General features: G+C 43.5%; 1 protein-coding gene across 1 annotated transcript in view; it reads left to right on the top strand.

The window, feature by feature from the left end:
- ZW10 (zw10 kinetochore protein) overlaps positions 1–19,133 on the top strand; it is a 39,227-nt gene extending 20,094 nt beyond the window's left edge. The window contains exons 10-16 of the mRNA XM_040976964.1: positions 3,233–3,471; positions 6,617–6,688; positions 10,781–10,950; positions 11,289–11,419; positions 11,943–12,074; positions 16,026–16,228; positions 18,542–19,133. Of these exons, the coding sequence (XP_040832898.1) occupies positions 3,233–3,471; positions 6,617–6,688; positions 10,781–10,950; positions 11,289–11,419; positions 11,943–12,074; positions 16,026–16,228; positions 18,542–18,662 (1,068 nt within the window). The 3' untranslated portion in view covers positions 18,663–19,133. The remainder of the gene's footprint in view (positions 1–3,232; positions 3,472–6,616; positions 6,689–10,780; positions 10,951–11,288; positions 11,420–11,942; positions 12,075–16,025; positions 16,229–18,541) is intronic.
- The last annotated feature ends 6,448 nt before the right edge of the window (positions 19,134–25,581 follow it).

Raw genomic sequence — 25,581 nt, 5'->3', positions numbered from 1 at the left:
ATGCAAGCAAAGCAGAACGAGACAGTCCCTTAGTAGAAGATTACTTGGCCATTTCCTGCCGTCATGTAGAGCCCGTGTGTGCCCTTCTTTAATTCCTTATTCTGGGCCTGGTGGCGTGGCCTACTGGCTAAAGTCCTCGCCTTGAATGTGCCGGGATCCCATTTGGGTGCCAGTTCTAATCCAGGCAGCTTCACTTCCCATCCGCCTCCCTGCCTGTGGCCTGGAAAGCAGTCCAGGATGGTCCAATGCTTTGGGACCCTGCACCCGCATGGGTGACCTGGAGGAGGTTCCTGGTTCCCAGCTTCAGATTGGCGTAGCACCGGCCGTTGCGCTCACTTGGGGAGTGAACCATCGGACAGAAGATCTTCCTCTCTGTCTCTCCTCCCCTCTGTATATCTCACTTTCCAATAAAAATAAATAAATCTTAAAAAAAAAATTCCTTATTCTGTCACCTTCCACTTTTGTTGGGGGGGTAGCCCATTACTGAGTCCATTCCAGCAATGTAATTAACCGCATGAAGGACACAGATATTAACATTGTGGTGTAACTGGATGGTTTAAGGAGCCAGCCTCTCCTCCAGGCAGGAACTGTGAAGTGATTTCCTTACCTAAATAACACTTGGTTATGTAACTTTTCTACACAAAATCCAGTGGCTTTCAGTAACCTTACTGCGCCTGACAAGGTCCTGTGGAATGTCGCACATTCACTCTGATTCTCACCTCTTGAATTTTTCCCCAGGCGCTCTGCAGTTACTGCTGTCCTGTGCTCTGCTAGGCCCACTGGGCTGCAGAACCTTTCAATCTCTTGTTCCCTCTTACCACACATACATGACTTGCTGTGTCTAAAAAGTGCTTCCTCATCACTTTTTAAAATTCGTAACCTATTTTCTTTTTTTATTTAGATTTTAAAATTTTTATTGGAAAGGCAGATATAGAGAGAGGAGGAAAGACAGAGAGGAAGATCTTCCGTCCAGTGATTCACTCCCCTAGTGGCCGCAATGGCTAGAGCTGAGCCAGTCTGAGGCCAGGAACCAGGAGCCTCTTCCGGGTCTCCCACACGGGTGCAGGGTCCCAAGGCTTTGGACCATCCTCTACTGCTTTCTCAGGCCACAAGCAGGGAGCAGGATGGGAAGTGGGACTGCCAGGATTAGAACCAGTGCCCGTATGGGATCCCAGCATGTGCAAGACAAGGACTTTAGCTACTAGGCTACCATGCCAGGCCTGCTTTATTTTTTTTTATATTCCTCATCACCAAAGAATACTTTATGTGCATTATTAATTGTTTCTCACTCTGTAAGAAGGAAGCATGAGGGCAGGCATTTTATGTGGGACTGTTTTGTTTGCTGTTGTGTCTCCAAAACCAATGAAGTACCTGGTTCGCATTATTGTGGACCCACTGCTCCGGTGTTCAGTAAACTTTTGGTGAATGAATTAATGTCTCCTTTTTACTTCTCTCACAACTTCTTGGTGTAAACAGCAGTTCTGGATTACTGTCCAGCTGGGTTTGATCTTCTAACCTTGTTGGACCTCATTTTCCTTTTCTATAACATGAGATAATTGAGCTAGATAATCTCTGAGATCTGATATTCTATGCAATTAGATTTTCCTTGAGCCCCTGAATCCTAATGCAGCTTGCTGCAGGTCAGGACTTCTCAGTGGGAGCGCTGTCAGCAGTTGGGCCAGAGAGCTCTTTGCTCTGTAGGGTTGTACAGTGAAGCCTCTACCTACCAGATGCCAGTATTTTTTTTTGTTTGTTTATCATCTCTGCAGTCAGTTTTATCATCAGCATGCTAATCTTAGCCATAATTTTTGACTATCTAGTCCATGACATCTGGATTCTCATGTAAACTTCATAACAGCTTTCTGAAATACGTGTCATACCAATAATCAGTTAAGGAGTCAAGTCTGTGACCTAGACATTTTTATTCAATTTGGAGCCTTTTGTATTAGAAATTTTCCATCGTGGTTCATTATGTACAGAGCAGAGCTGCTGTTCCTGCAGTGGGTGTAGGGAGCATACTGCCTCCAGTTGTTTCATCTCTTTTTTATCTGTTTTGCTTTGAGGCATCTTTGAGAATCAAGACTTAAAAGCCATTATTAGTATCATGAGATCAAGAGTTTAATGTCTGTTAAAATTCAGAACTAGGGCCCAGCATGATAGCCTAGTGGTTAAAGTCCTCGCCTTGCACATTCTGGGATTCCATATAGGCACCGATTCTAATCCTGGCAACCCTGCTTCCCACGCAGCTTCCTGCTTGTGGCATGCGAAAGCAGTTGAGGATGGTCCAAAGCCTTGAGACCCTGCACCTGTGTGGGAGACCTGGAAAGGCTCCTGGTTCCTGGCTTTGGATTGGCTCAGCTCCAGTCATTGTGGCTGCTTGGGGAGTGAACCATTGGAGGGATGACCTTCCTCTCTGTCTCTCCTCCTCTCTGTATATCTGCCTTTCCAGTATAAATAAATAAATCTTTTAAAAAAAGTTCAAAACTATCCAAACCACTTGGACAGAACCCTTGGAATCTGTACACATTGAGGCTCTGGGTTGCTATGAGGTGGTGTTTCCTCATCCCTAGGTATTGGGATGTGTGGACAGTCATTAGTGGTTTCCCCTTTTGTCTCTCCTCTCCCCCCAGAAACAAGAAGAAAATGCAAATTTGAAAGCAATGAGTACGCCCAATTTTCCTTAAACCTAAATCCTTCCCACCCTGATCCACCATGTAATCATTATAAAAAATAAAATTTATGTCTAAAAACAGTTAGGTTAAAGTATTTTCATCTAGTCCCAGCCCAGTCTGGGGATTTTCATTCTGTATAAATATGAGGGAGATCATTTTAGTTTGATTTGTAATGTTTTGATGAGGGAGACTAGTCTGAATAATGTGTCTAATGTAAACTAATTTACCTAGTACTTAGATGGTATAACATACATACAGTTGTCCTGCTGCTTATACTTGAATAGTCTGAAAAAAATAATTTTCAAAGATTTTCCTATTTGTTTGGAATCTTGGGCTTGCTGTTTGTACCAGGAGCGTGCTTGGAGAAATCTTGCAGTAAAGCGTGTCGTGCTGTCACTCCGGAGGGAGCGTTCATTACAACACGGCTGTGTTTACCTTGGAGTCACTGTATGGAGTCCCAAACTTATCATCGTGGCAGGAACCCGAGGTTTATTTGCTGTATGCTTGTATTTGAATTAATCTAATAACAATGTGTTTTTGTTTCTATGCTTTAACCTTAGATTACTCCCAATTGTCAACCAAATGTGCCTGACTTACCCAGTCTTCCTGAAGATGGCAAGCTAGAAGTACAGAGAGTGTCCGAAACTCAGGTCAATGAGCTGGTGAATTTAGAGCCTGAAAATAGCTTGGACCAACATTCCTTCTCTTTGCCCACATGTCGCATCAGTGAATCTGTGAAGAAATTAATGGAACTTGCCTATCAGACTTTGGTAGAGGCAACAACCAGTAGTGATCAATGGTATGATTCTGAGTTGTCTGAGGATGGCAGAGTCTTGGCTAAATGCGTGTCTGACTATGCTTTTATTAAGATTAGCTGGAATTCTTTGGGTTTTCTCATCCTGTTGATTCTTTTTTTCTAGAAAAACAGTATATATACATAAGTTACATAATTCCTAATTTTTACTTGCAATAATATAGATGTTAAAGTAAGGTTGTTACACATATATGAATGAACAAATGGGATTTTTTTGGCATTAAATATTCTTAATCATTTTTCAAAAAGAGTTGAAAATTTTTGTTGACTTTTTACTTGAGCTAGTATTACATGAGAAAGCACATGCAAAGATTTTAAAATATTTCTTAGAAAATAATTAGTATTCAAATGTTCATTTATTGCTTTTTAAAAAATATTTGCTAATTTTTATTTGAAAGGTAGGTGTACAGAAAGAAGGAGAGAAAGAAAAAGATCTTGTATGTTCACTCCCCAGATGGCCACAGTGGCCAGAGCCAAGCTAATCTGAAGTCAGGAGTCAGGAACTTCTTGGTTTGCACGTGGGTGTAGGATTCCAAGGACTTGGATGATTCTCTGTTGCTTTCCCAGGCCATAAGCAGGGAGTTGGATTGGAAGTAGAATAGATGGGACATGAGCCAGTACCCATATGGGATGCTGGTGTTTGAGGGTGGGGAATTAGCCTATTGACCCATGGTTCTGGCCTCCCTTTATTATTGTTGATGTTGGTAGTAATAGCAAAAGTAGTACCATCTGTTCCATCTGTGGCAGCTTGCTGTGATTCTTACACTTGCATTCTTTTTTTTTTTACTTTTTGATATCTAGGCTTTAGTTACTTTGCATTTCAGATTTTTTTTATTAAATTTTAAAACTTTTTAAAAGATTATTTGAAAGGCAAAGTTGGATGGCTGGGCCAAAGCAAGGAGCCAGGAGCTTCATCTGGGTGTTATTGTGGGTACAAGGGCCTGAGATGTCGGGGCCATCCTTCACTGCTTCCCTAGGCACAACAGGGTAGCTGGATTTTAAGTGGAGCATATAGAACTTAAACCAGCAACCATATGGGATGCTGGCACTGTAGGCAGCTGCTTAACTTGTGGTACCACAACACTGGTCTCTAACTTTTTCAACATTTTTTTTTTTTTTAGATTTATTTTTATTATTTTTTTATTGGAAAGGCAGATATACAGAGAGGAGAGACAGAGAGGAAGATCTTCCGTCCGATGATTCACTCCCCAAGTGAGCGCAACAGCCGATGCTATGCCGATCCGAAGCCAGGAGCCTCTTCTGGGTCTCCCACACAGGTGCAGGGTCCCAAAATTTGGGCCGTCCTCGACTGCTTTCCCGGGCCACAGACAGGGAGCTGGAAGGGAAGCGGGGCTGCTGGGATCAGAACCAGCGCCCATATGGGATCCCGGGCGTGCAAGGCGAGGACCTTAAACACTGTGCCACCATGCTGGGCCCAACTTTTTCAAGTTTTAATTAACATTTTTTTGGGGTACAATGTGATACTTCAATATCTGTTTACAGTATGTAATTTTCAAATCAGAATAGTTAATGTTCCCATCTGCTTAAACTTTTTTTAAAAAACTGTTTTTATTAGCATTTAATGGTTGTTTGCATTTCTGGGATGTGGTATGATAATTCATATGTATAACATGTACTGATCAAATCAGGGTAATTTGCATGAAATGTTTACTTTTAAAGCGATAATAACGTGTTAGGTAAAAGGAAAACAGTGAAGCATACCAAGCACCTGATGTCACCTTTTCAAGATGACTTCTAATCCTTCTTGTATTCTTGGTATTGCAAACTCTACTCTGTATCTTGCATTGAATCTCTTTTTGTTTGATAAGCTCCTTGCCTGCTCCTAGATTAAACTGGAGAGAAAATGGCAGACTGAAGCCCAAGATGATTGTTGAGCAGTTTTACAAAAACCTATTTAGTTTGAGTCCAGCCTCAGCATTTTTTTTACTTCTCATTCTTGTAATAGAAAACAATTTCAGTTAGAACGTGACTTAATCAAATTGCAATATCATACCTCTGGTTTTTTTTGTTTCCATTTCGTCTTCACATACAAAGCTGCCCCGTCTTCTGTTTTGTTCTAGTAAGAACATGCTTACCCATATACTTGCATAGCCTTAATAAATTGTGTCTTTGCAAATCTGTTCAGTTTTAATAATAAGGAAGGGGGGAAAATACTTCCTAATTAAGGAGACGTGTATTTCTTGGTAAAATAATCATAGAAATGACTGTTTCTTCACATAGCATTCTCTTGGAATATACCAGATCAGAAGTTAAAGACATAGGACAATATTTCTTGAAGTTTTTGAGGATCTAGAAAACCAAACAATATTTTTATACTAAATATCTCTAGAGATTTTTCTCAGTACAAGATATGATTTTTAATAGGATAAGTATAAGCTCAACTGTGCTAGAACAAACTTGAGCAGCAACATATTCAGTGAAAATAAAATGAAACAATTCAGTCAGGTGTCATCATAATTAATGGTCCCTGTTTTTGGATATAGTTACTATGATTTACTTTTGTACATATTTGTGGAACTCCTCTAAGTTATTCAGCATACATAGTTTAAGTTATTCTTTGTCGATTCAGGCTACACAAACCTTGTATTTACTCTTTGAAAGTGTATTTTGATAATAATCTTTAGGTGATTTAAGACTAGATTTAAAGGGCAGCATATCTGGAGAGCTAGATTCTATCCCAGAAAATGTTGATTCATCCCGTTGCGTTGAGTAAGAAGGAGAAAAGGTGAAGGCTGCAAGTGAGGCTGGTTCTGAGAGAATGCAGCGAGTGTCTGTGTTGATCCCTGCCCTTTGCAGAGCGCCTTGGCCAGCAGGTGACATTTGCTGGAGGCTTAGCTCCATTTGTTACTGAAAGGAGGCTCTGCCCACCATCAGAACACAAATTGATAAATGGAAAAGAGGATTTGGGGCAAATGCTGTTATTCTTAAATTTATTAAGGGGTCCAGTGTCTAAAACTACAGTCACAGTTAGATTTTGGTTGAGCGTGTATGTGTGTGTCTGGATTAATGGTATGTGTAGCAGTGACCAAAGGAAGATATAATTTGGATTTTTTTTTCCATCCTTTTCATAAAACTGTTATGCATTCCTGTTAAATCTTTTTTCTTTTAGTGCTGTTCAACTTTTCTACTCAGTGAGAAATATCTTCCATTTATTCCATGATGTTGTACCAACGTATCACAAGTAAGTGCCAGTGCGTATCATGTAATCATGTCTGAAATGTTTGTTAAATGATTTTGTATTGCCCACCAAAGATATTTCTGTTCCTAAAATTTATGATAAAATGTAATTTTTTTCCTTTAATGATTTATTTATTTTTAATGGAAAGTCTCAGATTTATAGTGAGAGGAGGGACAGAAAGATCTTCTGTCTGCTGATTCACTCCCCAAATGGCTGCAGTGGCCATTGCTAAGCTGATCTGAAGCCAGGAGTCAAGAGCTTCTTCTGGGTCTCCCATGCAGGTGCAGGGCTCTAACACTTTGGGCCGTTCTCTTCTGCTTTCCCAGGTCACAAGCAGGGAGCTGAATGGGAAGTGGAGCAGTCAGGATACGAACCTGTGCCTGTGTGGGATCCTGGCATATGCAAGGGGAGGACTATAGCCACTAGACTATCACTCTAGGCTTTAAAATGTGATTGTTAAACCATTTGAAAACTCATCTTTGGGGGCTGGGCTTGTGGCAGCTGCTGGTTTGAGTTCTAGCTTCCTGCTAACTTCACTGGAAGTAAGTGAAAGATGGTCCAAGTTCTTGGGCCTCTGTACCTATGCTGGAGAACGGAATGGAATTCCTGAATCCTAATTTGAGCCTGGCCCCAGCCTTAGTCATTGTGGCCATTTGGGAATTGACCCAGTGCATGGAAAATCTCTTTCTCTGTCTCTACCTTTTTTTCTGTCACTCTGCCTTTCTTTTTTTTTTTTTTAAAGATTTATTTACTTATTTATTTTTGGAAAGGCAGATAAACAGAGAGGAGGAGAGACAGAGAGGAAGATCTTCCATATGACGGTTCACTTTCTAAGCAGCCACAATGGCTGGAGCCAAGCCAATCCAAAGCCAGAAGCTTCTTCTAGTTCTCCCATGCGGGTACAGAGTTCCAAGGCTTTGGGCTGTCCTCGACTGCTTTCCCAGGCTGCAAGCAACAAGCTGGATGGGAAGCGGAACCAATGGGATTAGAATCGGCGCCCATATGGGATCCCGGTGCATGCAAGGCAAGGACTTTAACCACTAGGTTATCATGCTGAGCCAACTGTGCCTTTCAAATAAATAAAATAATTCTTAAAAAAAAAAACAACCCAAAACTTGGTGGACATGGTAATTTACTACTAAATTAATAAGGGTGCTGTTCACCTCATAGTGTGATGGGTGGCATAGATTTGAAAATGCAAAAGAATTTAACCCTGTTTTTGATGCAAGGAATTACAGAACTTCTGTACTTGATAATAAAGCAAAAAGACCATTCATTACTCAATATTGTTTTCTAGTGAACATATCACATTTTTCTCTGGCATTCATGGCTTTGTGAACTTACCTAGTACAGACAATGTTGTTTAACTGGCAAATACACTCTGTCAGTCATCCTAATTATTGTAGGCTGCATTTACTTACCAGCCTCTGTTTTTGTTCATCTGGAATTACTTCTGAGGCTCCAGATGTTCTCTTGCTTGAATCAAGTGTTTTGAGTGCTTTTTTTTTTTAGTAAGATTTATTAATTTTATTGGAAAGGCAGATGCACAGAGAGGAGGAGAGACAGAGAGGAAGATCTTCCGTCCGATGATTCACTCCCCAAGTGGCCGCAACGGCCAGTGCTGTGCCGATCCAAAGTCAGGAGCCAGGAACTTCTTTCCGGGTCTCCCACATGGGCGCAGGGTCCCAAGGCTTTGGGCCATCCTTGACTGCTTTCGCAGGCCACAAGCATGGAGCTGGATGGGAAGTGGAGCTGCCGGAATTAGAACTGCACCCGGCGGTGCATTCAAGGCAAGGACCTTAACCATTACGCGATTGCACTGGGCCCTTGAGTGCTTTTTGTGAAAGTTTTTGTAATACATCAACAAAGCTATTCATAGTCAAGGGCCATTTTCAAAGACAAAATCAATTTATTATTTGAAATATTTTTTAGTTTAGATTTTTTTTGAACAATTGAGATGCTTTTAATTAAGTCCATCTGTTGTTTTTATTTACACAAGCTTATTTATTTTGAGTCTTGCTAATTTCACTTGCATACCTTTGCCATCGTTTGAAATTCCTTTTTCATTTTCTCTGTAGTCAAGGAAGAGAGAAGACGTACTTGGCTCAGCTGTCAGCCTTATCTTTGATGATTCAGATCGTTGGCTTAGATCTTTGCTTGGCTTGGAATACTCTTCACTTCATGGTGAAGTTAGATTTGCCTCCTTTTTCTCCTTTGTATGTCCTGAAACTTGGCACTTCGTGAAGCCTGTGTGTCAGAAATGCTTGGGAGCCTTGTTAAAATACAGGTTTCTGCATTCTAGATTCCGTCCTCAGCTTTCTGATTAGAAGATCTAGGTGGTGTGTGGGTTTTCAGCGGATTTCTGATTGATTGTCAATACTGATGCCAGTTGGTGCCAGTGTTGCTTGTCTAGGGTCCACAGTGTTGAGATTCACTGTCTTATATCTATATAGATCTCAGATTTGGTGGTGTTTTAGAATCACAGACTGTAAAAATATATATTCAAAGATACTTTAGCCATTCTTGGAAAATGGAGGTGAAGAATAAGTTTATTTTTGTGGAAAAAATTGGAAATCCTTGGATGGTTTTTTTGTAGCAAGCATTTTCTTTTATAGATTTATTTGTTTGAAAGTTAGTTACAGAGATGCAGAGACAGAGAGTTAGAGGCCAGAGATCTGTGTCCTGCTTCTCTCCCCAACAGTCACAACAGCTGGGCCTAGAGCAGGCTAAAGCCAGAAGCCTGGGATTCCATGGGAGTCTCTTGCAGGTGGCAGGCCCCAACTACTTGAGCTATCTTCCACTGGTTTCCAAGGCCCATTAGCAGGGAGCTGGAATGGAAGTGGGGCAGCCAGGACTTAAATCAAGTGCCCCCAGTAGATGCTGGTGTTGCAGGAAGTGGCTTAATCCATTTGTCACAATACAAGCCTCTATAAATATGCATCTTTAAAAAACATTTTGAGGGCCCAGCGGCATGGCCTAGTGAAGGTGCTTGCTGGGATCCCATATGGATGCCAGTTCTAATCCCAGCAGTTCCACTTCCCATCCAACTCCCTGCTTGTGGCCTGGGAAAGCAGTCAAGGACGGCCCAATGCTTTGGGACCCTGCACCCGCGTGGGAGACCTGGAGGAGGTTCCTGGCTCCTAGCTCCTGGCTCCGAATCAGCACAGCACCGGCCATTGCAGTCACTTGGGGAGTGAATCATCGGATGGATGGAAGGTCTTTCTCTCTCTCCTCCTCTCTGTATATCAGACTTTGTAATAAAAATAAAGAAATCTTAAAAAAACAAAACAAAACATTTTGAAGGCTGCTTGCATTTGTCTGTGCCCTATTCTTACAGCTTTTGGTTCATAGGTTTGGTACCAGTCATGCCAGGGATTCTGATATCCCAAATTGAAGACTGCTGTTTTACGTTGATAGTTTCTGGGGTCTGTGTCCAATCCTTGCCATCAAGTCAGTAAACTAGAAAGTGTGAATTAAATGACTGCTAATGGATTTACAGCAGATTTTTTTCCACGCCATGCTCATATTTGTGGAAGAATTAAAGCAATAATGTGATGATCCTAGATGAAGCTTAAAATAACCTGGGAAAAATGTTCAAACCTGCGAAGCCTTGATTTCCCTCTAAGAGGTTGTGGTTTAATTTGTTTGGGGTGAAGTGAAAACGTGTGTATTTAAAAAGTTCCCAGGTGACTAATTGGTAGTGAACTTTAAAAACTAGGGAATTAGAAAAGAGTTAAATATTTCATTATGTAAATGAAATAGGGATTTGCAGAGAGGGAAATTAATTTGCGTTTGCCCAGGTTTATCAGAGTTAGGTTTCAAGGGAACTATGCAGAGCTCTTTGAGGTTTCTAGTCTAGAGTTGACTCAAGTAAACATCTTCCCTTAATCTTTATTGTTAACCATTGTTCTCAGGGTAAGGTCACACTGAGGCAGAGTAACTTCACTGGGAATGGGAGTGATCAGAATGCCTCTTACAACCAGTATCTGCAAAGTAGACAGAAAATCTACAAATACATTACAAGGGTGGTGGCTTTTGTCAATCACAGCAACCTCACTAACGCATGCTCTCTTTCTCCCTCTCTCCCTGGTCTAGGGAGAACCTGCAGAAACTGCCCCAGTTGGCTGCCATTCACCACAACAACTGTATGTATATTGCTCACCACTTGCTGACCCTCGGGCATCAGTTCAGATTACATCTTGCTCCCATTCTTTGTGATGGCACTACTACCTTTGTGGATCTGGTACCTGGCTTTAGGAGACTTGGTAACTGAACCCTTTCTTGAGGGGACATATGGATTATGCATCTTGTTAACCTCACGTCTTTATAATGTATGAATTGAGTGACTAGAAATTAGATAGTAGTCCTACACTGTGTTGGGAAGAGGGGGGGCATTTGATTTACAAATAATTCCAGTTATTTAATTTCATAAAGGGAATGCAGCCTTTTTTGGGAACATTACTAGACTACCATACCAGGCCCTATAGGACAGTTGTACATTTTCCAGTAGTTGTTTGTATGTAGACAGAGGAGATTTGTGCTCTCTGCTGTCCTGATTTTGCAGTCTGTAACTGAAATTCTTTATTGTGTTTTCCTATCACAGGGACAGAGTGTTTCTTAGCCCAGATGCGAGCACAGAAAGGTGAACTTTTGGAAAGATTATCGAGTGCCAGAAATTTTTCAAACATGGATGATGAAGAGAATTATTCTTCAGCAAGTAAAGCCGTCCGGCAGGTGGGAGGCTGTGGCTGGTGCTAGAATTAACACTCTGTCCTTAGATCCTCCTCCCCCTTTCTTAAGTGAGAGAGAATGAGCAACGAAGTTGATTTTTTTCACTTTTCCATTGGAAAATCTAGATACAGTTATGCTTAACAACTTTTTCCATTCCACTCCAAGGGTAACAGGAAGCTATCTTTTCATTATCTAGTATGTCTGTTGTAACAAGTAGTAGACTTATGAACTTGGATTTGGGAAATGTAAATGCTAGTTTTCATCTGTTCTTGTCTCTTTTAAGTATTTGTCTTTTTACTGCCCTTTGCTTATCTTCAGGGTGAGTCTGCTTTTCAGGTACCAGGGATATTTCCAAAGTTCAGTAAATACTCAGGAAGCAAATGCTCTTGATTACATTGTGTCGTCTTTGCAAAACACCCTCAGCCCCTTCCTCCTTTGTTCCCCTATCCCCATCCCCGAGGGAAAGTATAAATCTGGAAAAGAGGGGACAGTCTCTTTCACGTCAGTAGCTGTGTTCTTCTGACAGGTGCTGCACCAACTAAAGAGACTTGGAGTTGTATGGCAGGATGTCTTGCCAGTGAATATATATTGCAAGGCTATGGGGACTTTACTCAATACAGCGATTTCCGAGATCATCAGTAAAATCACTACACTGGAGGTAAGGACCATTAAATAAATGCCTTGCCAAGGTGTAATTCTTGTCTCAGATTGTGGCTTTAATAAGAAAGTGATGTTGCTATTCTCAGTTTTAGTCAACACACATGATAAAAGAAATTGTTTTTTCTTTAGTTTAATCTAAATTCTGTTTTGCTGGAGACTTGTTCATTTCTTTGATACCTGTATAAGAAAGGATTGTACTGCTTCTTAGTTTAGTGTGTAAATTTTCTTTTTTTAAAATTTTTATTATTGTTATATTTTTGACAATCATTACATAGTTAATTAGGGTTCAAGGGCTATAAAAAAGTAGGTAAGACTATTATTGCCATATTGTTTCCTTCATGTTTAAAGGGGGTATTAAGGGAAAAGGACCACTCAATTTCCCACCTTCCCCAGGTCTCTGATGTAGGGCATGCTCCGAGGGTCTTGCTCAAGTGGTTTTGATAGTTCATTGGTTATGAATCACTGCCAGTCTTGCGACTCCAAGTTCTATGAGGTCTTTGAAGAATCCACTGATTGACATAGTCCATCATAGAGTCTCCGTTTGCCCAAAATTCGTTGCCAACATATAGCTGAGATGGTTAGTTGAACTGTTCTGTCTTCTGTCTTTTCTTGGTTAGTGTTCTGAGTCCAGCATTTCGATTGGGGAGATCTCCGAAGAAACTTTGTCTGAGGTGTTCCCAGACCAGATTCTTGTGTGTACCAGCAAGTACAGGGCCTGGCACAGTCCATTGCCCCCATCAGCTGGTGGTTGCAATCACTGGGTTGGTTCTGTTTTCAGCCCTGACTTCCACTGGAACCAATGGGTGTTGCAGTCCGGCCTGGTTCTGCCCAGCACACACTTGGCCCTCACATAAAGCAGTGGGAGCTGCAGCCTAGTTGGAGCGACCCACACTAACCCCCACCAGGCCTGCCCCCTACCCTGGTTTACCAGTATGTATAGCAGACTAGTCCAGTCTGTCCCACACCCCATTCCACCTCAGCCCCTGTCCTGGTTTCCGTGCCCTCCAGTGGGAGTGGTAACCCAAGAGGGAGGAGTCCACTATTTCCCTCCCAGGCCTCTCCCACTCCCAGATTATGCACTCTCCAGGTGGTTCTGTGGTTTGACTTGACAGAATTAGCCCCCAGTGCTAGCTTCTGCCAGCTGATGCTGCGGCTAAGCCCAAACAACCCTCACCCACTCTGATTTTGTTTGCACCAGTAGGAATAATCAGCCCAGCCTGGCTTTTCCCTGATCTAGTCCACCTGAGGCGCACAGGTGTTGTAGCCCTGCTTAGTCTGGTCTGCCCCCATCCCAGCTCACGCTCTCCAGTGGGAGTAACTATCCAGCAAAGGAACTACCCCTTGTTCCCCTGCCGGCTCTGCCCCCACCCTTCCTGGTTCTCACGTGTGCTGGTTGGGCGCTGCGGTCACATTCAGTACAGACAACCTCACCTTGGCATTCCGTATTGTGCACTAGTTTTTGTTGCGACCAAACCTGGCTCGACCCACACTGTTCTGGTGCTTGGTTTGCCAGTGGATGACGTGGACAGATTCAGCCTGGTCTTCCCTCGACCCATGCCAAATGTGTGCTAGTGGGAAACTTTCCGTGGCCTGTTCTGGGCTGTTTCCTATCATGTTTCTTGCACTTACCTGCTGGGTCTGTGTCCTGTCAGAGGAGTTGCCCAGGCTCCTCCATCAGAACCTCTCCCAATGTCAGATTTGCGCATACCAGTGGGTCCATGAGCCAGTGCTACTCAGTTCACCTCCTGTCCTAACAGGAACAGTGGCTTTTCCTGACTGGCCTTCAACCCAAACTGGTCCTTGCTGTTGGATGTTTCAGCCCAGCCATGGCTCTTCCATACCCACATATGGCTCACACATGACTTCGTAGGGGTTGAGACCTTGCCTAGTCCATTGCACATCTACCCTGGCCCTCCAGGACACCAGATGGTGCTGGAGTCTGGCCCGGCTCGGTGCATCCAATCCCAGTCCACACTTGCGCCAAGGGAGAGTACAATCGTTTCCTGATCCGAACGCAACCCCCATTCCAGACCACGCGCCCCTTGGTGGGAACCTCAACCCAGCTAGGGTGTCGCCTTAGCTCCCCTACCGGGCCTGTTCCCAGCCAAAGATTGCACGCACGCCAGTGGTTGCTCTGACTCAGCTTGGCTCAGCCCCTCACTTGTCCCTACCTCTGCCTTAGGCACTGTGGCTTAGTGTTCCTGGCTCATGCGGACTAGTAGGTGCAAAAGCCTAGCTTGGCATGACCTGTGCTCCATCCTGGTCTCTAGTTTTGCTTGTGGGCTAAGGTTTGCTCAGTCCTGCCCGGTACCCCCTGTTCCATTGCCAATTGACGCATTACCCAGCCGTTGGAGCTACTTTGCCCATCTTGTCTGACCCCCAGGTCTGGACCACATGTTCATCTGCGGGAGCTCAGGCTCGCCAAGGGAGTTTCCCAAGTTCCTCCATTTAATCCACTCCCAGACCCAGTTCTCATACATGCCATTGGGTTTAGGCCAGGTTCCTGTGAAGTCTGGCCTTCCATTTGGCCTTGTATGAGCTGGTGAGTGTTGCAGCCTGGCCCACCCCAAACCCTATTCAGGATGCACATTTGGGTGCTGCTGCCCTGACCAGTCCAGACTGTTGGGGGTTCCTTTACTTGTGATTCATGGCAGGCTTCTTGGTCACACCTAGCTTAGTCCATCACCTCCCCAACTCTTGAGCTAACCAGTGAGGCTAGAATTTCCTCAGGGTTTGGCCCACACATCCCTCACAGAGTCTACCCCCAGTTATGGTTCTCGAGTGGCTGGTTAATGTAATTGCCTTGCTTGATGTGATCCTTCTGATCCATCATCGTATCAGGTAACAAGATGTGATTCTGCTGGACAAGCTGCGAGCCATACCTTTTGCATGGAGTGGTATTTGGAGGTCAGCATTGTTCAGTGATTACAGGTTTTCAAAGGAAGAGTTACTGTCATTGGAAATTTTTATGAGTGCTTCACATCCTAGAAGCACACTGGATTCAACCTGGAGCTTCCTAAGCAACAATTCAAAGAACCAAAACCCCAGAGCTTCCCGACCAGGCGGTCATCAGGCAGAGCCTGGCACCAAAATGCGCACTGGCCGCCCGGGGACAGCTCACCATGTGCATGTGGTGGCTGTTGTCTGGGATCCAGGCATGAGACACCCCGTCCTGAGACCCACCAGCAGCCGGGAGGAAGTTTAAACTCCCACACCCAAAGTTGTGCCCCTCCCCAATCCCATTCACTGCCCAGTGAGGGTGGCGGGTGGGCCCTGGACCTACCCAGTCACGGAGACCTCCCCCCTTGGTGTACTCACCCCAAAGGGAGCAGTCCCTGGAGCCCAGGCAGACCCAGGAACAGCTCAACCTGTGCACGTGGTGGCTGTTGTCTGGGATCCAGGCTTGAAGACGCCCCATCCTGAGACCGTGTGTGTGTAAATTTTCAACAAGGAATTTGTAATCCAGGCAGTGATCCTAGGATATGTAATTTAATTTGCAAGTGAAGTAAGTTGTTTAGAAAAGTGAATGCAGCCTTGTGCAGCTATACCGTTTCTAACACACTATTACACGTTGAGATCACGCGTGACCCTACCCAGCCATCACCTGGCCTTGGCCAGGCAGGTGCCGCTCAAGCACAGATGGAGTAAACCCTTGTTGGTGAAAACATGCCTTGCTTTGTAGCAAACTGTGCCACATTGTGTTGGGGAAAGGAGTTCTTTGTGCAAACTAAGTTACTGATTATTTGGTGAAACATGTTTTGTTTTATTTTTAGCTTTAGAAGTCTTGTCAGTGCTGATGAAGCTAGTCAGATGTACTGAAATGGTTGCAGAATACACTACCATAGCTGAGCCACTTGACAGCCTACAAGCCCACACCAAAGATCTGTCTTTTCTCTGCTATGAACCTGACTCAGTTCAATTCTGTTGTGTTCCCTTTGTGCAAAACCAGGACATCTCTACTGAAGATGGTGATAGATTATATTCCTTATGCAAAACAGTGATGGATGAAGGACCTCAAGTCTTTGCACCTCTGTCAGAAGAAAGCAAGAACAAGAAATACCAAGAAGAGGTTCCAATCTATGTGCCAAAATGGATGACATTCAAAGAATTGATGCTGATGCTACAAGCTAGCTTGCAGGAAATTGGTGATCGGTGCGTGTAACTCTTCTATGGAAGTGTAAAATCTCTCCATGGCTGCAAAAGAGTAATAGTACCATTGGTAGCATTGTTTTGTTTGTTCTTAACGTGTTTCATTTTGACTGGCAGTCACTGGACCTTTTCATGTTGAGTGAAAATGTCATTACTACTTTCTGACATTTAACGACTTAGGACTTCTCATTCCTGTTATTTTGATCTGGACCATCAGATCGTGTACACATGATCCAGCATTTGTAAGAAGCACAGCCTTTTGACACCTGGATGAAAATTGTTGCTTTTAGCAGTAAATGCATTTTAAGCATTGATTTTGATGGTCACAGAGATGTAAATTTTGTGTCTGAAATATTGGCATCACACCAGCAGTTTTTTGTAGGGAGTGTGGTTGTTTTAGAGGTTATGCCTTATACGCTTGAAGAAACACAGTGTTTGATGTTTTCTCTCAGCACCATCAGCATCAGCTTATGCTGCTGTGCCTAGTAAATGTGTGCTAGTTGTACAGTGTGTGGAGATCTTTGATATTTCACAAAACAGAATAGATGTTGGTTCCACATCCGTGGGTGCTTACCTACTGCGTTGGTCAGTTACTGATGAGTGAAGTACCTGGCTTGGACAACTCCCTGCAGAGCCCCCAGGGTCCTGCTCCATCCCTGTAGCTTCCTGCTTGTCTGTTTGAGCTTGGTTTTCTGCAGATGACCAGTCCCATTAAATAATCATTCTGGATGTGTCTTGAGTTGTTTGCAGCAAATATTGTCCATTTTAAAACAACAGATGAGCTCTCTATTTGGAGAAAGTTACATGAAAATGCTTCTTATTAGCATTTGGATAAAGCCTTTTTAGATAAGAAAGCTGTTATTAGGTAATAGGTTCCAGAGGGCAGCAGATGAGACCTTTTGGGCCTACTTATGACCTCTGGGGCATGATGCCTTTTATGAGAGATAATGGCAATGGGAGGTCTCGATTTCTTTCTTCTTTTTTTTCTTGTTGAACAAAGTCTTATTTTTGTTTTTAAAGATTTATTTTTGTTGGAAAGTCAGATACACAGAGAAGAGACAAAGACCTTCCATCTACTGATTCACTGCCCAAGTGGCTACAACAGCCAGAGCTGCGTTGATCCAGATCCAGGAGGCTCTTCTGGGTCCGCCATGTGGGTGCAGGGTGCCAAGGCTTTGGGCCATCCTCAGCTGTTTTCCCAGGCCACAAGCAGGGAGTTGGATGGGAAGTGGAGCTGCTGGGGTCAGAACTGGCGCCAAGATGAGATCCCAGCATGTGCAAGGCGAGGACTTTAGCTGCTGGGCTACTGCACTGGGCCTGTGGAAGGTCTTTTATTTTTGCAGAAATTTCAGTAAATATAGGATTAATATCTAACTGAAAACTTTTTTTTTAACTGAAACTGCCTGTGGTAATGTGTAATTCAAGCATTTTGAAGTTGTAGCATGTGAAGAAATAATAGTTTAATACCTGTTCCTCAATTTTGGAAGAAAGTACCCTTTTTCTAAAAGCTCTCCCTCAGGTGTAAACACTGCCTTGAACTGTTATTTCCTTGCTTTTTCTTTCTGGGTTTACCACATCAACTTACATACCTAGATACAAAATTTAGTCTTGGCTGTTTTTGGACTTTGTGTCAGTGGTCTTCAGTAACTTGCTTCTTTTGTCATATCTTATGTTTGTGAAGTTTATCGTTGATGTTTAGCTGCCATCAGTTTCATTGTTGTGTCAAAGTCCTTTGTATACCTATGTCACAATTCCTTTATCCTGTTGTTTCACATTTTTGCCAGTATTCAGAATAAGCAGATTTGAAAATTTTTGCTACTCTTGTTAAAGTGAAATGACCACTTATTGTTATTTTGTCTTGTATTTGTATTGCTCATTAATGTTCTTTTTGTAAATGCCTGTTCAAAGTTTATTGCCCTTTATTTTATGAGGCGGTTTATTTTTCATTATTGACTCATGGGCGTTCTTTGTCTTGTAATACCAGTTTTTTTGGTCAGTTGAAGTGCTTTGCCTGTGTTTCACTTTTGAAAGTAGTTACAAAAGTCAGGGCATGTGAGTGCACTAGAACTACCAAGCTCAGAGAGGGCTTAGTTAGTGTGGAATCAGTGAGAACGGTTTCACCTTACTCACTTGGTCTCTCCAACTGGCTGTGCTAGATGGAGAAGTATTGAGGGGGATTTGTAAGGAGGAGGAACGATACCCAGGGTTTGTGTTATCTCCATTTAAAATCAGTGCTTAGTTCAAACAATGGTTTGTAAATCTTGTTTATATTTCAGAGGCCTAATAGAAAACAGAATTCTATCTTTTGTTTTGCAGGTGGGCAGATGGAAAAGGGCCCCTGGCAGCTGCATTCTCTTCAAGTGAAGTAAAAGCTTTAATTCGTGCCTTGTTCCAGAACACGGAAAGAAGAGCGGCTGCCCTTGCTAAGATTAAATAGCTCTGTCCTGAGAAAGCCATACTTCGTCTGTGCCGATTCCTCTCCTGGTGTCGTTACTCCTTCCAAGACTTCTTGGAATCATCTGTTGGTTTGGGAGAGCCAGTCTGTCATGCAAGTTTGATTTTGTGCACTAACATCTTACCTCCTGGCCAACATGAGGCTTTGTTGAAGAACTGGATGCTAAATGTCAAGTGAAGCACCTCATTTCAGTGACTTTCTGGCCACTTTCCTTGGTATGCAACAAATTCTCTGTAGGGCAGTGTTATCTTAATGCTGTTTCCAGGATTCTGGAAACTGTACGGTAAATGTAATCCAGGACCACTAAGGATTGTAAGATATTCCAAGAGACATGGCAAATAATTTATGAGCAAATAGGAGATATTTTTTAGGGGGAGTAGAGGTACTGTATTTAGCATTGCAGGAGTTGAGAGACTTCCTATAATATTTCTTTCCAGTAAATAATGCTTTTCCGAGTTAAGAGTGATTGTCTTTCATTTTATGGGAGCTTTGACAAAAGAGACCAATAAGTTTTCTTACCTTGTATTTAGTCACTAACTTGTCATTGCCTTTCTTCCTAATACTACCTGATAATTTTTCAGAATTCCTAAGAAGGCTAGAATTTTCTTTTTAAATACAAGGTTTCTTGCTAAATGTCAGGGCTGTTAAACTGCTGCTATTCCTTTGGGGAGTGTGTGCCATGGGATGCTAACTCTGGGCTGTATAGCCTAATCCTTTCTCTGATGGGTGCTTTCTGTGTTTTGGAATCTTCAGCCATGGGAGATACGTGTGGTGTTAAGGTTGTGCTGGGCCTCTCCAGGACTCTGGATGTATGGTGTCCCAGTATGTGTCCCACTGAAGTACAGTTTCCTGTGCTGAAGAGGGTAAAGAGTATGGGTCTTCATGTGCTTTCTAGGCAGCTGCTGTTTAAAGGAAGCTTCCAGTACCTTGACCTATTTCCGTAAGTCGGCGTCCTGATGCCTTACACGCAGAATGTATTTTTCCTTCTTTCCAATACTGTCTGCCTTTACTCTCTTGTTCATAAGTGGGTTTAGCCCCTTTAATCAAATCATTCTGGTTGATTCATTTTTCTTTTCCTCTTTAAGGGTCATGCTGGTTTCCTTTTTGTCACAAAATTCAGTGGTAGCTAACAACAAGCTGTCTGTACTCTCTGTTTCCCTAAAGAACTCAGAGGGGGGAATGCTCTGATCCAGTATGGAGTTGATTTTCATAAGCAAGGAAGAGGGAGGCATTTTCACAGGTGAATAAAATGTTTTTGGAAATGCACACAATTCCAGGTAGCATTCTTAGAAGTTGACAGATGGAGAGGGAAGGACAGCCCTGAGGTGATGCATCATGGGAGTGTTGCCCACAGCCGCAGATTCTTTTCTCATAGAAGTGATTTCCACTGCTTGGCGGTTGTGGCAGTTTGGGAGTTGGCTGTCTTGCAGATGAAAGCCTGCTCCTTGCTCTGCTCACAGTAAGATGAACACTGTGTGAAAGTTCTTCATGCCCTGGGGACTTGCTCTCTGCCTGTCCTGACACACACAGTGGGCACTCTGTTCTTTTCCCTCATCAAAGCAGTTGATGGCTGGTGATTAAGTGGGTGTTCCTTCTAGTTACAGACAAGCCATCTTGCTGATCCTGGAGGAATTGGGTTTGGCAGCTTTCCCTGGACCCTAGGGTACCTTTTCTGCTTGGGAAGTGGAGTTGGGAGGGAAGTTAAGTCTTCCTCTGTAGAGTGTATAGATTGTGGGAGGAAGGGAACCGTAACAGTGCATCCGTAGCCCATGGAGAAGACACCTCTTCTCTATGTTTTTCTTTCAAAGATTTACTTGTTTTTATTGGAAAGGCAGATAGATATACACAGAGAAGGAGATAGAAAGAAAAAGCCTTCCATCCGCTGGTTCATTCCCCCAAGTGGCCGCAACAGTTGGAGCTGATCCGAACAGGAGCTTCTAGGTCTCCCACGCGGGTGTAGGGTCCCAAGGTTTTGTGCTGTCCTCAACTGCTTTCCCAGGTCATAAGCAGGGAGCTAACACCTCGAGCAACCAGAGTTCTAGTGATTTTGAGAAATGAAATTCACGAAAGGTTGCCCAAGATGCCCTTTTAAAAAGGAAAGCTTTTGTTAAAAAGGCTAGTCTGCAAACAGCCCAAACCTGGGGATGATTTTCTAGTGACTGGTTTTTGTGCAAATCCTGGACATGGTGGCCTAGCATGTGGTCATTGCTGAGAAGAGGATTTCTCTGAAATGGACAACCTCCAGAGGGCACTCTTGCCTCGAGCCTGGCAGCGCAGTGAACCATCTAGGCTTGGTCTGTGCCTACAGAAGCTAGATTTGTCTACTTAGCCTGAGCCTATATTTTAGTTAGATCTGAAAGGTCACCCAGGCTGTGTACAGCATCTGTATTATAAGGTACAGCGCAGTGCTGACCAGTCACTCGGGTGTAGACCAGATGGTCTTTTCTCCAGCAAGTAACACTGTTAAAGGAAATGCAGATAAACTCCTTCCCCTGCTTGCAAATGCTTATGCTTTCACCTCAGGCAATAATTCTCAGCTTTTTGTGGATTTCCACTCTATCATTTATCTGATTTCCCAAGGTTTCAGCTCTGTTCTGAAAGTACACACACACACACACACACACACACACACACACACACACACACACTCAAGGTAGACCCAGAGGAGTTTGTCCAAGCTGCAAAGCTCGATTGCTCCATGAATGAATGAAGGTGTATTTAGGAGTAACTTTTAAGTAATGAGATGCAGGAAGGGATTAACCTATCAGAAATTCCCTCACACAGAAAAAGTCTTGGCACAAAGCATTCTCTCTTTTTTTTTTTGAAGATTTATTTATTTTTATTGGAAAGTGAGATATACAGAGAGGGGGAGAGACAGAGAGGAAGATCTTGCGTCTGCTGGTTCACTCCTCAAGCGGCTGTAACAGCTGGAGCTGAGCCAATCCGAAGCCAGGAGCTCTTCTGGGTCTCCCATGCAGGTTGCAGGCTCCCAAGGCTTTAGGGCCATTCTTGACTGCTTTTGCAGGCCACAACCAGGGAGCTGGATTAGGAGCTGGGATTAGAACCAGTGCCCATATGGGATCCTGGCACGTGCAAGGTGAGGATTTTAACCACTAGGCTATTGCACTGGGCCTGGCACAAAGCATTCTTGCAGACTTGAATTTTGATGACAGAATCCTCCCTTAACATATAGACTTTGAACTTTTGTGGTAACTTTCTCTTCAAAATATGTATTTTACTAAAGCCTTAACTTTCCTAAAAACTGCACAGTTCCAGACTTTGAAAGTTTTCCTATTTCCATATGATTTAGACAGACATGTTTTGCTTTGTCTGGAACAGTTTGGTTAAGAATTTTGTGATATTAAAAGCTATAATTAGATTAACATTTCATCTCTGAAAACCCAGGTATGAAATCTCTGCAGGTTAGTGAGGAGTCATTCATTCTGTTGAGCTGTGTTTGAGTTTTTCGCTCCTTTCCTGAAATCAGGAGTCCTGGTTTTCTTTTTTTTTTTTTTTTGACACAAATGAGTAAGGTGGAAGTAAGTAGGTCTTGGATTCCCAGATGCTGTGCCAGAGTAGTACCAAGGCCAAAGACATCTAACCTGTTCCTTGCTGTGAGTCCACAAGCAGGGATAAAGCTTTGTTCCAGTTATTTTATTGGGTGTCTTGCAGCGCTCTGATCACTGATCACCACAAAAAATTTCCTGTTCCCCAGCATTTTTAATTCTAGTAACGAGAGCGGTAATACACATAATTATATTGTGTGTCTGAAGATCATAAATGTGAGGGGAGAGATGAACATCATGTAAAAAGGACTAAGAGTTTCAGAGAAGGGCAAAGGGGTGAGCTGCTGTTCTAACAGGTTCATCAGAGTGCAGCTGCAGGAGAAAGGCAGCAAGGGGGAGTCTAAGACCAACTTTTGCAAGGCTTGAGGTAGAAGGGGCACATCTGGTGAGTTCAGGAAATACCAGAGAGGGGACAGTGTGGCCCAGCCAATTAAATCGCTGATGGAGCCCTTGTGTCCTATTTCTGCACCAGTCCAAATCCAAGCTACTCTTCTTCTCATCCAGCTCCATGCTAATGCAATTGAGAAGGCAGTGAGAGATGTTTCAAGTACTTGGGTCCCTGCCATCTATGTGAGAGACAGAGTTCCAGGCTCCTGGCTTCAGCCTGGCCCAGCTCTAAGCTGCTATGACCACTTAGTGGGGAGTGAACCAGTGGATGAAAGATCTCTGTCCTCTCTGTCACTCTGCCTTCCAAATAATTCTTAAAAAATTACCAAATAGAAAAGTAGGGAGGAAGGAAGCCCTGGAAGTAATAGGAGAAAAGCAGGATCATGTATGGATTTGTAGGCCAGTGTAAGGATTATCAAGGTTTGTTTATTACAGGTTTATTTATTTTCATTAGAAAGACAATTTACAGAGAGGAGAAACAGAAAAAAAATCTATCTGCTGGTTTACTCCCTAAGTGACCAAAACATCCAGAGCTGAGCTGGTCCAAAGTCAGGAGCCTGCAGCCTCTTCTGGGTCTCCCACGTGGGTGCGGGCCCCAAGGCTTTGGGCCATTCTCTGCTGCTTTCCCAGGCTGGGAAGTAGAGCAGCCAGGACATGAGCCAGTGCCCATATATGATGCTGGTGCTTACAGGAGGACGATTAGCCACTTGAGCCATCATGCTGACCCTGTTTTGTTTTTAATTCTGAGTAAATGGCAATTCTTTTTTTTTTTTTAAAGATTTATTTTATTTTTGTTGGAAAGGCAGATATACAGAGAGGAAGATCTTCTGTCTGATGGTTTACTCCCCAAGTGAGCACAACGGCTGGTACTGTGCTGATCCGAAGCCAGGATACAGGAACCTCTTCCAGGTCTCCCACGTGGGTGCAGGGTCCCAAAGCTTTGGGCCGTCCTTGACTGCTTTTCCGGGCCATAGGCAGGGAGCTGGAAGGGAGTGGGGGCTGCCGGGATTAGAACCGGTGCCCAAATGGGATCCCGGGTGTGCAAGGCGAGGACCTTAACCACTGCGCCATCGCGCCAGGCCCGTAAATGGCAATTCTTAAGTAATTTAAAAAAAAAAAACTTTAAAAAATGGAAACATAAAAACAAACCCCGTGCACAAATTACCCAGCTGCAATGACCACATGACCAGATCATCCCTATGCATTGCAATGACCACATGTCCAATTTGCTTCATCCCTATGCAGCTTCTTCCCTCTACCTCACACACCCTGGACTGTGGAGTAAATGCTCATTGCTTAGGCTGGGTTTCATTTCCTTTGAAACCTTCCCTTGTGTCCTTCCATGTCTGTCTTTCCCTGCACTTCTGTCCCACAGCTCTCCTCTGATTGCTTCCACCTCTCTGTACCATTCTCAGTTCTCTCCTCGAATCCATTCCTAGTGATTAAATGACAGACCGCTCAAGAGCAGCTGACAGATGGCTCATGCATCTACCTGCCGGTTGTCTCCTCTCGCCTCTGGCTGCCCCCTCCAGCTACTCTAGTCCCATAGTGGTGGGAATTCAAGAGCTGCATGGACGAGACTTTCCTCTTGCTGTTTCATCAGATAGCAAGTCCCTTGTTCCGTTAGAATTAGCTTCTCCTGAGCTACTTTTATGGGGATCGCAAAAGATGTGCTCCCTCAGCTCAGCTTCCGAGTCTAGGGCAGGATGACAGCTAGAGTCTGGCAGCCCCTTTCTTAAGGTCTGTCTGTGCCAAGCCAAGGAACGGAGCCCACTCTGTCTTCTTTCCTGCCTTAGCAATGCTACTTTATAAGAATAATTGTTATTTGCATGAGCTCTCCATTTGTGCTTTATTACCATACAGTATGATAAAAGTTATACATAACATTAAAGATGTTACAAGTGGCCAATGCTGTGGCATAGTGGATAAAGCTGCCTCCTGTGGTGCCACCAACCCATCTGGGCACTGGTTCCAACCCCGGTTGCTCCATTTCCAATTTAGCTCTGCTAAAGTGCCTGGGAAAACAATGAGGGATGGCTCAAGTGAGCGAGCTGGAAAAACTTCTGTCTTCAAACTAGTCCTGACTTGTCCGTTTTGGCTTCTGGGGACTGAGCCAGTGGATGGAAGATTGTGTGTGTATCCCTCTCTGTAATTCTGTCTTTCAAATAAGATATAAAATCTTTTTTAAAAATGTCCTTTAAAAAGATGTCATTAGCTGTTAGAAATTTCATTTCATTTAATTTTGATATTAAGCTGTTTCTTTTTTTAAAAAATTTGTATTTGACAATCTTTACATAGTTAATTAGGGTAAAAAGGTTCAAGGGCTACAGGAAAGTGGGTAAGACTATTATTTCCGCATTGTTTCTTTCATGTATCTGAGGTAAAGTGAGCTATGAAGGGAGAAGCTCCACCCAGACTCCCACCCTCCCCAGGTCCCTGATGTAGGGCATGCTCCGAGGGTCTTGCTCAAGTGGATTTGATAGTTCAACAGTTATGAATCACTGCCAATATCGCGACTCCAAGCACAATGAGGTCGTTGAAGAATCCACTGATTGACATAGTCCATCTTAGAGTCTCCATTTGCTCAGTTTTTCACTGCCTACCTATGGCTGAGGTAGTTGATTGACTTGTTCTGTCTTCTGTCTTTTCTTGGTTAGGGTTCTGAGTCTGGCAGTTCGACTGGGGAGATCCCCAATGAAACTTTGTCTGAGGTGTTCCCAGACCAGATTCTTGTATGTACTAGCAAGTACAGGGCCTGGCACAGTCCATTGCCCCCATCAGCTGGTGGTTGCAATCACTGGGTTGGTTCTGTTTCCAGCTCTGTCTTGCACTGGAACCAATGGGTGTTGCAGTCCAGCCTGGTTCTGCCCAGCATATACTTGGCCCTCACATAAAGCAGTGGGAGCTGCAGCCTAGTTGGAGCGACCCACACTAACCCCCACCAGGCC

This window comes from Ochotona curzoniae, unplaced genomic scaffold (assembly GCF_017591425.1).
Source record: "Ochotona curzoniae isolate NIBS_2020 unplaced genomic scaffold, NIBS_Ocur_1.0 contig_2723, whole genome shotgun sequence".
Classification (NCBI taxonomy): domain Eukaryota; kingdom Metazoa; phylum Chordata; class Mammalia; order Lagomorpha; family Ochotonidae; genus Ochotona; species Ochotona curzoniae.
The sequence above is the reverse complement of the archived record's forward strand: the minus strand, read 5'-3'. Positions and strand labels throughout refer to the sequence as shown.